At 44.3% G+C, this 13,732-nt stretch overlaps 3 protein-coding genes across 5 annotated transcripts; all 3 read right to left on the minus strand.

Moving 5' to 3' along the window:
- Positions 1–5,156: 5,156 nt before the first annotated feature.
- LOC140830270 (uncharacterized) lies at positions 5,157–6,880 on the minus strand. The gene is made up of 2 exons (XM_073193552.1): positions 5,593–6,880; positions 5,157–5,506 (listed from the first exon to the last, which is right to left on the minus strand). The coding sequence occupies exons 1-2, from the start codon at positions 6,878–6,880 to the stop codon at positions 5,157–5,159; spliced, it is 1,638 nt and encodes a 545-aa protein (XP_073049653.1).
- Positions 6,881–9,470: 2,590 nt separating this feature from the next.
- Positions 9,471–10,718, minus strand: LOC140831094 (protein ENHANCED DISEASE RESISTANCE 2-like). The gene has a single exon (XM_073194865.1). The coding sequence runs from the start codon at positions 10,523–10,525 to the stop codon at positions 9,629–9,631; it is 897 nt and encodes a 298-aa protein (XP_073050966.1). The 5' UTR covers positions 10,526–10,718; the 3' UTR covers positions 9,471–9,628.
- A 118-nt stretch (positions 10,719–10,836) lies between these two features.
- Positions 10,837–13,463, minus strand: LOC140831095 (uncharacterized). 3 transcript variants are annotated; one of them, XM_073194869.1, is made up of 3 exons: positions 13,245–13,463; positions 13,078–13,172; positions 10,837–11,879 (listed from the first exon to the last, which is right to left on the minus strand). In XM_073194869.1, exons 1-2 carry the CDS (start codon positions 13,338–13,340, stop codon positions 13,107–13,109), a joined length of 162 nt encoding a protein of 53 aa, XP_073050970.1. In that variant the 5' UTR covers positions 13,341–13,463; the 3' UTR covers positions 10,837–11,879; positions 13,078–13,106. The 3 variants fall into 3 exon arrangements, with proteins under 3 accessions (XP_073050970.1, XP_073050969.1, XP_073050967.1); XM_073194868.1 differs by lacking the exon at positions 10,837–11,879 and adding an exon at positions 12,014–12,315 and having other exon boundaries at positions 13,245–13,461; XM_073194866.1 differs by lacking the exon at positions 10,837–11,879 and adding an exon at positions 12,014–12,319 and having other exon boundaries at positions 13,245–13,457.
- Between the last annotated feature and the right edge of the window lie 269 nt (positions 13,464–13,732).

Genomic DNA, 13,732 nt, shown 5'->3' on the forward strand with positions numbered 1-13,732 from the left:
GACCGGTCCCTCCGGACCACCAGAAAAAGGAAAGCTACAAAAGAGCTTGTCCGTCTTGAGCCCCGTGTGGCTCAGGGATCCGAGCTTATCCCACCAGTGTCTCCTGTTGGATCCCCTCAGGTCCCTGCTACAACTACTTCCACCCCCCTGCAGTGCCCGAGACCATATCCTCGGCCGGAAGCTCAACGATGGGCTTCCAAATGTTGAAGCGGGTGGCAACTCCTGCCGAGGAGACCATCCTTCAGGCTTCGAAGGCAGGAGATCTCCTAATGGAGAGTTTCAATCTCCTACTGGCTGTAAGTATTTTCCTTCCTCCACTTCTGTTTCTTTGTTCCATCAATATACTTTCTTCCTTATGTATTTTTTGTTTATTTGCAGGGCAGGCAGATGGCTAGAGCTGCCTTCGAGAAGATGGGTGCTTTGCAAAAGAGCACAGAGGCCCGGGCCGCCTCCGCCAAAGCTCTCCATGATGATGCCTTGGCACACCTGGCTCAGCTTAAAGACCTCCATGCGGAGGCCATCCTTGGCCAGGGAACCACAATAAATTGCTTGCAGGCCCTGCTCGAGGAGGCCCGGGCAGAGATCATTTCACTCAAGACTCATTTGGAGAAGACAGAAGCCCGGGCCGAGAAGCTAGATCTAGATGCCCGGGCTGCCCTGGATGATTTTTGGCTGGCCACGGAGAGAGCAGGTGAGCTGGAGGCTACTCTCGCGGCCCGGGAGGCGGATCTTGCAGCTCAGGCCACCCTGGAGGAGGGGTGGCGGGCTTCTTTCCTTGCTACTGCAGAATTCCAGCAGATAGTGACAAATAAAGCCTTTCCTTATTTCAAGGCGGGCTTTAACAAATGCAGGGGGCAGGTGAAAGAAGCCAGCCTTCTACCTCCGGAGAAGAAAAGCCTGCTAGACTTGGCCCTGGCCGTCAGCTCCTTGCCGGATGATGGTGCTGAGATCCCGGATGAAGAAGAGTCTGAGGCAGAGGAGGACTCAGAGCCAGAGCCTGCCGCTTAGATCTTTTGCATTTCCCTACCCTCCCCTTTTTTGCTGTAGTTGTAATAATTTTTTTGATGTAATGAAATTTTTTCCGTTCATCCTTGTGTCTTCGTGTTAACGAGGGTCAATCAACTTGGGTTTATAGGCCACCGAGACTTCGGACCCCCCGACTTAATAATAAATTGAAGGAAAGCCGGGGCATTGTATCAACCGGGCCCTTAAAATAGATTGAAGGGGAAGCCGGGGCATGGTATCACCTGGGCCCTTAATAATAAATTGAAGGGAGACCGGGGCATGGTACCACCCGGGCCCTTAACAATAATTTGAAGGGAGACTGGGGCATGGTACTACCCGGGTCCTTAACAATAATTTGAAGGGAGACCGGGGCATGGTATCACCCGGGCCCTTAATAATAAATTGAAGGGAAACCGGGGCATGGTAACACCCGGGCCCTTAACAATAATTTGAAGGGAGACCGGGGCATGGTACCACCCAGGCCCTTAACAATAATTTGAAGGGAGACCGGGGCATGGTACCACCCGGGCCCTTAATAATAAATTGAAGGGAAGCCGGGGCATGGTATCACCCGGGCCCTTAACATGTGCCTGGGGTTCGGGACCTACCGGGCTTTAAGAATAATCTTCCCAGGAACTTGATCTTTATTGTCAAATAATTAAAAGATTTACAAGAACTTCTAAGGAAAATATTTCTTGAGGTGAAAAGCATTACAGGGTCTTTTGAGAGGACGGCCTTGCCCATCTTCAAGATAATAGGTGCCCGAGCTGACTCTGCGCACCACTTTGTAAGGTCCTTCCTATCGGGCATCAAGCTTGCCAACATCTCCGGCTGGGTTTGCTTTTTTGAGAACCATGTCTCCGATCTGGAATTCTCGGTGTTGGACCCTCTGGTTATAAGCTTTCATTACCCGACGCCGATAAGCTTCCATTCTGATTGCCGCTCTTTCTCTCCTTTCTTCAATGAGATCAAGTTCACTGGCCCGGGCATTATCATTGTACTTCTGGATATGTGTTTACCCGGGCTGAAGTTTGCCCGATTTCGGTAGGGAGCACTGCTTCAGAGCCATATACCAGGCTGAATGGTGTTTCCCCGGTAGCTGTTCGAGGCGTAGTCCGGTATGCCCAAAGAACACTGGGCAGCTCCTCTACCCAATCCCTTCCCACTCCAAATAACCGGGCTCTGAGAGCCTGGACAATAGTGCGGTTGGTCACTTCGGTCTGCCCATTGGCTTGTGGGTAGGCAACTGAGGTAAAAGCCTGAGTAATCTTCATCTCTTCGCACCAAGCTCTGACTTTACTCCCCTGGAATTGCCGGCCATTGTCAGATATAAGCTTCTGGGGGATCCCAAACCTGCAGACAATATTTCTCCATAGAAATTTAAGAACTTCCTCCTCGGTAATCTTAGCCAGGGGCTCTGCTTCCACCCACTTAGAGAAGTAGTCAATCCCTAATAGCAGGAATTTTTTCTGAGCTCGGGCTACAGGGAAAGATCCTACAATATCCAGGCCCCACTGGTCAAAAGGGCAAGCTGCCCGGATAGGCTTCATCAGGGCAGTCGGGTGGTGGTTAATGTTGCTATGCCTTTGGCATCCCTCACAAGAGCGGACTACCCGGGTAGCATCTTGATGCATGGTAGGCCACCAGAACCCGGCGAGCAAAGCCTTCCTAGCCAGGGAAGTTGCTCCAATATGATCTCCGCAGCAGCCCTCATGGATCTCCCTTAGCACATAAATGGATTCATCTCCGGAGATGCACTTGAGAAGGGGACCTTGGAAGAATCGCCGGTATATAGTGTCATCGATCACAACAAACCTAGCTGCTCTCTTTTTGATTCGACTGGCCTCCTTGACATCCTCGGGTAAATAGGATTGTGAGATGTAGTCAAGGATGAGGGTGGTCCAATTATCTTCCCGGGCTTGAGAAGGCCCGGTATACACTGAAGATACCAGGTTAGTGTGGTAAAATATACCCGGTTCCCAATAATCGGAAAGTGAAGCTGCCATCTTTGCCAGGGCATCGGCTCCGCTATTTTTCTCTCGGGGAATTTGCTCTATGCTCCAATCTGTGAAATGTGTTGATAACTCTTTGACAATAGCCAGATATTTCACAAACTTCTCCTCCCGGGCCTCGTACGCTCCCTTTACTTGCTGGGCTACTAATTGCGAATCCGTATAAATAATGACCCGGGTAGCTCCAGCATTTCGGGCTGCTTTTATCCCGATGATAACAGCCTCATACTCTGCTTCATTGTTGGAGGCCCGGAAGTCCAACCTAATGGCCAACTGTATTTTCTCCTCGGTGGGTGATATCAGTAGTACTCCCACCCCACTGCCCTCCTTGCCGGAAGCCCCGTCTGCAAATACTCTCCAAATTCCACCGGTATCAGGAACAACCATCTCAGTGATAAAATCTGACAAGGCCTGGGCCTTAATTGCTTTCCGGGGCTGGTACTCAATGTCATACTCTCCCAATTCCATAGTCCACTTTACCAGCCTTCCCGAGATCTCTGGTTGAGCCATGATTCTACCGAGGGGGGTATTGGTCAGCACAGTGATGGGATGGGACAGGAAGTACGGGCGAAGTTTTCGTGCTGTAATCACAAGGCAAGGGCCACCTTCTCTACTTCTGTATATCTGATCTCAGGCCCTTTGAGTGCATGGCTCACATAATAGACCGGCCTTTGATAAGTGCCTTCTTCTCGGATTAGTACGGAACTGACAGCATACTCGGTGGCAGAAAGGTACACCCAGAGCTTCTCCCCGGGTCCGGGCTTCTCCAAGACAGGGAGCCCGGCTAGATGATTCTTCAATTCTTCGAAAGCTTTTTCACATTTCTCATCCCAGCCAAACTCTTTGGCCCTTCTCAGGGTTTGGAAGAAAGGGTAGCTCCGGTGGGCAGATCGGGAAATGAAGCGTGACAGGGCGGCAATTCTCCCCGTGAGTCTCTGCACATCCTTGACTGACTTTGGGGATGTCATTTCAGTGATAGACCTGACTTTTTCCGGATTAACTTCAATTCCTCTCTCGGTGACCATGAATCCGAGGAACTTGCCACTCTTAACCCCAAACGTGCATTTATCCGGGTTTAGCTTCACCCCATATTCTCGGAGAGTAGAGAAGGTCTCTTCGAAGTCTGGGATGAACTCAGTGTGCGCCCGGGATTTCACCAAGATATCGTCCACGTAAACCTCAATATTCCGCCCGGCCTGCTTGGTGAATATCATGTCCATTAATCTCTGGTACGTGGCCCCGGCATTCTTTAATCCAAAGGGCATGACCACATAGCAGAAGGTTCCCCCTGAGGTAATGAAGCTGACCTTCTCCTGATCTTCCCGAGCTAAGGGGATCTGATGGTATCCCTGGTATGCATCCATGAAACATAGCAGTTCATACCCCGATGTCGAGTCCACCAGTTGATCAATCCGGGGCAGAGGGTAGCAGTCTTTCGGGCACGCTTTATTTAGATCCCTGAAGTCAACACACATTCGCCACTTGCCGGATGACTTGAGAACCAAGACTACATTGGATAGCCAGGAAGGAAACTGGACTTCTCTGATCTGCCTGGCTTTCAACAGTTCTCCCACATGGTCGGCAATCACTTTGTCCTTTTCGGGACCAAAGTGTCTCTTTCTCTGCTTCACTGCCCGGGAGCCCGGGATGATATTTAACTTGTGCTCTGCCACGTGGGGGGAGATCCCTATCAACTCTGATGAAGACCATGCGAAGACGTCCGCATTCCTCTCTAGGCACTGTAGCAATTGGGCCCGGGTGGCTGGTTCGAGTTCCCGGGCTATTTTTGTTGTCTTCATGGGCTGTCCGAGCAAGATGCTTACTTCCTCCTGCTCATCTCTCTCCATGATGTGCACCTGTTGGATAGAATGCACCTCCTCCTTCCCTGGTCTCCTACTCTCTCCATTTCGCCGGGCTCTTTTATTTTCAACCTTAACGGTTTCTGCATAGAACTTGCGGGAGGATGGCTGGTCACCCCTTACTTCCCCAACTTTGTTCCCCACCGGGAACTTTAGCTTCTGATGGTAAGCCGAGGCTACGGCCCGGAGAGCATTCATAGCCGGCCTGCCCAAAATGATATTATAAGAGGTAGGAGCACTTACCACAGTGAAAACCGTCATCACCGTCTTTCTGAGCTCCTCATCTCCTATTGTGAGGGGCAGGGTGATTTCCCCCGGGGTAGACAGTGTGGCCAGCAAATCCGAATAAAGCCGTTTCCACTGGCTGCAACTGGTAGTCCTCCAAATTCATCTGGTCCAAGGCCTCCTGGAAAATAATGTTCACCGAGCTTCCAGAATCGACGAAGACCCGGCGAATGTCATAATTTGCCACTTTTGCTTGGATAACCAAGGCATCATTGTGTGGGAGGCTAACTCCCTGAAGATCCCGGGGGCCAAAGATGATTACCGGCCCCTCATCCCTAGCTGCATCCTCCACTCCAAAACTCTCATACCGGGAATGTACTTTCCTGGCCCGGTTGGAATCTCCATCTGTCGATCCCCAGAGATCATTTTAATCACCCCCAGGGTTGGTGATCCTCCTCCGTCTTTGTTTTCCCGGCCGTGAGACGTTTGACCGGCGCTATCTTTCTTTTCTTGTCTGACCGGGCCTTTGTCCCCCGGCCTGTACCCTACATCTTTATTTACCCACGGTGGTCCCCGGGGCTTCTTCGCTGACTGTGCCTGTTCACCAGGGCCCGACTGGGAAGGGGCCCGCTTCAGTCTTCGGCACTCACTTGTGTTGTGAGCACATTCTCCATGATAGAAGCAAATCTTGGTAATATGTGGCTGGTTTGGAGGTGAATGGTATGATTTGGCCCCTCGATCACCATCGCAAATATGGACTCCGTCGTCTCGGTGCGGCTTCATGGGGGCATATCGAGAGAAACGCCCGAGATTATTTCCCCGAGCTTTGTCATCAACTTTTCTAGCCCGATCACTTCTTTCTTTGCGGGTAGATTCCCTCTTTTGCCTCTGGGCTTCTTCCATGTTTATGTACTTTTCTGCCCGAGACAGCAGATCTTCAAAATTCCCGGGCTGCTTCTTCACCAGGGACCTGAAAAAATCCCCTTCCCTGAGTTCTTGAGTGAACGTTGTAGTTTTGGTTTCAGGGGCACAAGCCGGCACCTCCAGGGATGCTTTGTTGAACCGGCGAATGTACGCCCGAAGAGATTCATCGCCTGATTGTTTTACTTCGAACAGGCTGAAGGCAGTCTTCTTATACCTCTTACTGCTGCTAAAGTGATGCAAGAAGGTGTCTCTGAAACCTTCAAAAGATTGGATGCTCCGGGGCTCTAACTTCTCGAACCACCTCTGGGCAGAGTCCACCAGGGTGGTGAGGAATACCTTGCATTTGATTTTGTCAGGGTAACAATGTAGCATTGCCATATTCTCAAACCGAGTGAGATGCTCCTCAGGGTCTGAGTTTCCATTATACTCCCGGATCTTGGTGGTTTTGAAGTGAACAGGGAGGGGCTCCCTTACAATCTCCGGGGAGAAGGGGCATCCCTGGAAACTGGCCGGGGTCGCAGTATGAGAGGACCCGGTCTTGGCTTCCAACTCTTTCACTTTCTTCCTCAAATCCTTCAGCTCCTGGTCCACAGTGAGGGTAGGAGCTTTGGAAAATGCCTGGGAATTTTCTTCTTTATTCTCCTCGGGAGGGGATTCTCCCATTGCCTCATTCTCATTGGGTTGGTTGGGTTCGGGCAAGGCCCTTTCAGCGAGGGCTTTTTGGACGGCGGAAGCTATTAATTGTGCCAACTCCTCTGGGATGTGATTAGATGATGGATTTTCTAAGGGTCCTTTACCTCCTTCGGGGTTGTGAGGGCCAGACTGGTTCCCCGTAGTTTTACGAGTGGTAACCATATCTACGCCTTAGATCTGACTTCCCACAGACGGCGCCAATGATGTGGACCGGGCAAATTGGGTAGTAGCCGGGTGTACAATTTGCCAAGTCGGGTGTTTGAATATAGGTACGAGTGAGTATCTTTTACTGCGAATTGCAAGTGGTCCGAGATGATTGAGTTCCCTGCCACCTGAGAGATAACGCCTGGGATGACCTGAGTAGCAATCCTGAGAGATAACGCCTGGGATGACCTGAGTAGCAATCCTGAAATCACAGAACGTTAAGGGGTGCCGGAAGTTGTTCCGACGTATCCCCTCCGACGCTCAAGTCAGAAATGCACGCCAAGGAAAACTTGGAAAGAAAAATAATGCTTGTGCTTGCGAGAAAGAAAAGAAAGAAGACCTCCCTTTCTGGAATACCTACGGGGGTATTTATACGTGAATCAGATAGGTGACTTGCCCGCAAAGTTCGGGTGCTGGCCATGATTCGGGGTCATGGGCCACGCTGCAAAGTAGTGAGCCACGTATCAAGAGTTGACCTGGTCATGGAACGTGGGAGAATGGGTTCCGAGATTTCCGGAAGACGTGGTGATCAGGGAGATACTGAGTTTCTTTCCCGGGTATTTCCCACCCAGGTGCCTCTGAGATATTTTTGGGCCTGGGAAGTGGTTCATTGGGAATTCTTATGATAATTGAATGCACAACTCGCCGGGCGTCTGAAGATCCGGGATCATTCTTTCACACCGGCTCCCTGAATTTAATCGTAACTTGGTATCTCTTCCCTGCTCTTATCTCGCCCGAGTTCAAGAACCTTCCGGGTCAGGGGTTCTAGCCCGAGTTCAAGAACCTTCCGGGTTAGGGGTTTTACCCGGGCCCGGGCTCCCTTGGGGGCATCACTATGATTTCTTGGGGTAAGAAGAAAGTCGAGACAAAAGCGTCTCTTTAAGTCTTTCTTGAAGTCTAGGTTTCTGGCTATCCTCCTCACCTGAGCACTACGCTCTAGACATGATCCACAAAAGATGGCATATTGAGTATAATAATTAGAGTACCAACCAAAAAGGGTGAAAACGGACGAGATATAAACACTTAGATCAAGTGATGCAAGAATTGAAGACTGGGTCCGCAAAAACAACCCAACAAAAATGTACAAATTCAAGGCATTGGAACCTTCACGTCATCAGAACATGCACCAGTACCCTCCAACTAGACAAGACATTAAAGTACAGAGTCGTACAATCAACAGCTTTATGAGTTACTATGGGAAGCATCACTTGCCTGTCACCACGTGGAAAGCAATAATAAGAACTACCAAAATATAATTGGATCATTAAAACTCAACTCAGATAAATTTAAACTTGGATACTCGTCGCACTAATCAAATTCGAATTCTGTTAAACTTCATCATTTATTGAATCATAGTCAACGTGTTTCAGACATCACAAACCAAAAGGAATACACGCAAAGTACACACAAAAAGGACCCACGCAGTTATATATGCGTTTTATGTAATAGTCACAAGCTTAAATAAATACATGCATAGACTTTTGAGGATACTCAAGTTTAATGGTAGAGCCAAATGGGTCGGACAGAGATGACCACCCCTCTGTTTTTAATGTTTTTACAATTTATCGATTTTGATGTATGATATGTTTGCAAAAATATATAAACTTTTTAAGTGTTAATTTCATCCTCCTCTGTTAAAATCCTGACCCACAAAAATGGAAATATTTGCTTCCACCGCTTTATTTTGGAAGGAGTTTCAATATAAAAAAGACAACCCAAAAATTCAATACAATCATTCAATTCCATATCTGTCACAAGTCATTACCAAACAAGAAGATGAAAACGCAACTGTTCACAGCTCAAGAAAGAAGAATCCAACGTAAACATCTTTACAGCCAAACACAACACAAACAAATAAGTAAACAATTATTATTGACTTAGATCCCTCAAACAATATACAGAGGCAAATGATAATTTGCCCGCTCCTTCTCTTAGCAGTACATTTTCCCATCCAAGTTTTTTACTAATATTCACCATTCAAAAAACTCTGAGGAGTCAAAATATAAAAGTTTCTTTGAAATTATGTATAAAATTAAAATTCCTTTTTTGTTCAAAAGGGCGAAACATACGGTAGGCCTGGTCATCATCAATAAAAATTGTAAGAGACCTGCCCAGCCAAACTTGCCAAACATTCTTTGCCCCAGAAAAGCATGACTGAGGATGAGCATGGAGATTGCAGATCTCCATTTTTATCGAAACAAAAGCATATTTCAAGCATGGATGAAATGTACAATAAAACAAGGTAAAATCACCAATGACATAATTAATAAACACCCTAAACCTCAAGTTCACAACAAATTGCCAGTATTTTTCCAAGTCAATAACTTTGTATTGAAAGCACTTTCTTGGATCCTGTTCTTCAAAGCGTTTGGATCCATCAACCATTGAATTGCATATAAATTACATGACTGACACATAAAACACATGCAACCTAAAAAAGCAATAACTGAGCTGATATAGCCTTACAGCATACAGGTGTAATAAAGACAGGAATTTTTTGAAGTTCATAGGCTGGCAGTGAATGAGAAGTAAAAACAATAACGAATAATTAAGAGATGAAAAGACGAAAGAAATGGTTGATTGATTCCATCAGTGCTACTATCTACAATTCCCATTGTAAAGGGATTTCATCATTTTCTTCACCATCATTATGAATTTCAGAAACTAGCCTCAGTTAAAATTGGAAAATAAAAATTAATCGAAACATTATTCATTGTTATCATCATTCTCACTTTCACCACCACTGCTCATTGGTAAAACCTTACTCGAGGGAGTGGCGCTATCAACAAAAGTGGCAGAACTCATCTCCATTTGACATATCCTTACCGCACCAAACAACCTCTCCGGCAACTCCTCCTCCGTCTGTGACTCTACCAGAAAACCCATATCAACCGTCACTGACGTTACGCATCCCAACGCAAGCCGTAGAATCGCCGTAGCAATAGTCGAGCTGCCAATATCCACATCGATTTCCAAATAGTTTGGTCCCCTGTGATAGTAGCAATTCAAAGCCTTGCCCAGCAAACACGCCGAATAATTCCCGACAGCAGTTTTTACAATCCACGGTCCTTTCACAATTTTATTCACGATCTTGAAGCGGCTATTGCGAAATGCGTCCGATCCGTTGATGAATTGATACAGCAACGGATGCGAGTTTATCGACTCATCAAATTTCGTAGCAAAATAAAAAACTGCGGAGTGATGCTCACGGCCAGGTACCTGGAGATTTATCGCGATGACGAAGGTTTTTGCCTTTTCATGATTACTGGAGCCACGCAACGCGTTCATAACGCGGTTATCGGGTCGCGCCAGAACGTGATCGAGTTTCGCGTTAGATCGGAGCCAATCAACCCCAGCCGGATTCAGCAGCCACTCTCCGGCAGGGACTTTGATTTTCTTTGAGAAATAATTTGGTCCACGGACGGAGAAAACATCCCCTGGAGGCGATGCCCATCCATTTGATCCCCTGTGGAGATCGACATGGTTCAAGGATCCACCGTTGATCGTCCCATCTCTCCAATCAATAGTGTCACCGGCAGTGGAAGTGGCGGAAGAGCGGTGGCTGTGTTGGTGGTGTTTGTGTTTGTTCTTCGTAGGACACATGTTTTAGGACTGTTTATTTCTATCCGCTGTGGGTTTTACAATCACTATAGAGTGAGCAGCTTCGGGTTAAATTAGAGCAGGTGGAGAACGCTTACCCTTGAACTTAAAGGAAACTACGTAAATGCCATCACTTGCAAATTTATCAATTTGGAAATAATTAAAAAATATCACGAATTTTATGACCTAACAAACTCACAATTTATATTAAAAAAAATCACGAATTTTAAGACCTAACAAACTCACAATTTAGTAGTCGTCTCACAGATCGTATTTGTGAAACGAATCTCTTATTTGAGTCATCCATGAAAAATATTACTTTTTATGCTAAAGAATATTACTTTTATTGTGAATATCGGTAGAGTTGACCCGTGTCACAGATTAAGATCCGTGAAACGGTCTTACATGTGACCCAGTCTTAGTAGTCTGCTTCGAATAAAACCGATTGTCATTACCAATTTTAATATATACAAAACCTTATGCAAGATCGGTATAATTTTATAAAACAAGTTTTCTATTTGACTCGACTTATGAAAAATATTATTTTTTCAGTTCAAATATAGATTGAATGACCCATCTCAATAATATAAATTTATGAGAATATCTCGTAAAAAATATACTCTTTTGGATAACAAAAAAAATCGTAACATTCGATATCTCGTGTTTATTTATTTTCCAAATGAAAAAAAATATTTTTTTTCATTACGTTTCAAATGTATAATATTGTAATGTATCCTGGAACAATGCATGATATTCCAAACCACTTTTGTGAAATGTTGATATATTTTATTGTATAATTGTGTTAATTCTTTTAAAAGCAGGCAGTAAAATAATGAACAGTGGGATTCCACGGCATGGAGTTGGCATGCACCCAGTTTTCCACGGCAAAAGTGTCAAATGAAGACAAAAACAATTTTAAACTTTCTTAAACTTTAAACAAATAAAACCAATTTTTTTTATTATAGGTGTTCAGTCATCAGTCCACGTCGAGGCTGGCTATGATTTATACTAATTTTTGTTTTTTTTTAAAAAAAAGGATTTCAGAAAACTCATAATGAAAATGAAAAGAGTGAGTCTCATGTGAGACCGTCTCACGAATCTTATTCTGTGAGACGGGTCAATCTTACTCATATTCACAATAAAAATAATACTCTTAGCATGAAAAGTAATACTTTTTCATGGATGACCCAAATAAGATATCCATCTCACAAATACGACCTGTGAGACCGTCTCACACAAGATTTTGTCAAATGAAAAATATTATATCTTGTAAAAAAACAAGAACCATACAATTTAAGTTACGCCCGCAATGATGACCGATGAAAATGATTTGTCTGCGTTAAAGAATGCACGTATCCTGAAAAATAGGTAAGTGGTAGTTATTTAAAGGCATCTTTTGGTGTTGAAAACCTACTCGATTTGTGTGGCTCTTTCGAAAAAAATTAACCGCAGATGAGACTGATCCTTGGCAAAGACTGGCAAATACAACACTAAAATAACATGGGCTCGGTTTATGTTCCAATCAAAGAATAACTTCCTGAAAAAACAACCATTGTCTCAGCGTTTATCATCTGCTAAAACTAGTTTTGTAGAAATTGAAAACCCACATGACAACATTGATTCTGAGTAACAATAAATATTTGAAAGGTAAATCCAGAGTTAACAAGTACAAGACAAGACAATTACGTTATGGCAGCCAACAAAAGGATACAAAACAATATTCGGCAACAGATACCACACAGGCACAAGCTAAAGCTATCGAAATTGAATCTGAACGCCTCCTCTCGTGAAACCTTTCTACCAAAGCACCAATTAAATAATCAAAAAAGAGATCATCCAAAGAAGAAACAAACAATAGCAACTCTTTAAAGATCTTGATGGTTAAGCATTCTATACAAAAAAGGCAATGCAGGAAACACAAAGCCACCTACTCTATGGAGTTCAGTCTCCACTCTCGATGATCATTCGGATTACGTTATCAATCCAAGAACCATCTAATATTATTTGTATTTCCAAATTCAGTTAAGCCACGTTATCATTCGGACTCCAAATGAATATTTCTGGCAATATTAACACGGCAAAGGCAGGGGCATTGTAGGTTATCATCCATATAAAAATTGAGATTTAGACCTAACTCATCCCAAAACCTAGTTCAAACGGGAAAGGATTGTTCAAGTCCATAAATAGAATTCTCAAGGAGTTAATCTAACCGATATGGAACATTTAACTCAACCCTCACGCCCATGAATAATTATATGGAGCATAAAATTAACAAGATATAATCGGTTGACTAATGAACAATCCAACTAATAACGGTGGGTTTATACATTATCAGAACTTGGGTTTGATACCAAGTTAAGATCAAATGCCTACCACTATAGCAAAAAATATAGATGGATTGTTCAATTCTGTATATACAATTTTCAAAAAACTTAATGACATTTAACAACCCAAAGTTTCCATCTTTATTCAATATTTAACTAACCAGAGTATCGAAAATTTGAAATACAACTCATAAGTAGGCCTATTAAACAGATTCCAGCAAGTCTTCTTACCACTATTATATTCCTGGAAATGGATGAACTTAGCGCTTTATCTTTTTCGCTCTTTGGGGTTGCTTCTCAGTGGCTAGTCTGTAGATCCAGTAAACCTACAAAACTGCATCGATTTACATGGAATTGATCGAACAAGATCGTTTAAAGGCACCGATTGCGCAACTCACCAGAGCAATTACGTGGGCAGCGATGAGAAGAACGACCAAGAGAGGCACCAGTTCCAGAAACCATGGACGAATCGAAGTTTTAGGGACATTCGCCATTCTTTTTCTAAAGCCCTACTGTGTGTTGTGCGTGTTTCTTCAGCAGAGCCTACGCTGGAGAAGCGCCCAATTCCACTTTACTTCCAAGTCCTCAAATTAATCAATAATTTATTTTCATGTACCCTCGCAAATTTTTTCCTTAAATTTACTATCGTTTATTGTTTAGTTTTATATTACAATCATTAACTAATTTTATAAAAAACTTAAAATTTATTCAAATGCAAATTAGAGTGATTTGTCGCCTTAGTATTTAATTTACCACAAAAACATGAGACGAAAACTTGTGTGAGACGGACTTATGTGTTTTTTTTGTGAGAAAGGTCTTTTATTTGGATTATCTATGAAAAATATTAATTTTTATACTAAAACTATTATTTTTATTGTGAATATCG

The sequence above is a fragment of the Primulina eburnea genome, chromosome 4 (genome assembly GCF_022965805.1).
Source record: "Primulina eburnea isolate SZY01 chromosome 4, ASM2296580v1, whole genome shotgun sequence".
Lineage (NCBI taxonomy): Eukaryota > Viridiplantae > Streptophyta > Magnoliopsida > Lamiales > Gesneriaceae > Primulina > Primulina eburnea.

Coding starts and splice junctions, on each gene's coding strand:
- LOC140831094 (XM_073194865.1), bottom strand. CDS start 10,525: ATGTGTCCTACGAAGAACAAACACAAACACCACCAACACAGCCACCGC.
- LOC140831095 (XM_073194869.1), bottom strand. CDS start 13,340: ATGGCGAATGTCCCTAAAACTTCGATTCGTCCATGGTTTCTGGAACTG. Junction 13,173..13,244: donor CTGCCCACGTAATTGCTCTG/GTGAGTTGCGCA, acceptor GCAGTTTTGTAG/GTTTACTGGATCTACAGACT.
- LOC140830270 (XM_073193552.1), bottom strand. CDS start 6,880: ATGGTTACCACTCGTAAAACTACGGGGAACCAGTCTGGCCCTCACAAC. Junction 5,507..5,592: donor AGAAAAGAAAGATAGCGCCG/GTCAAACGTCTC, acceptor GGGGATCGACAG/ATGGAGATTCCAACCGGGCC.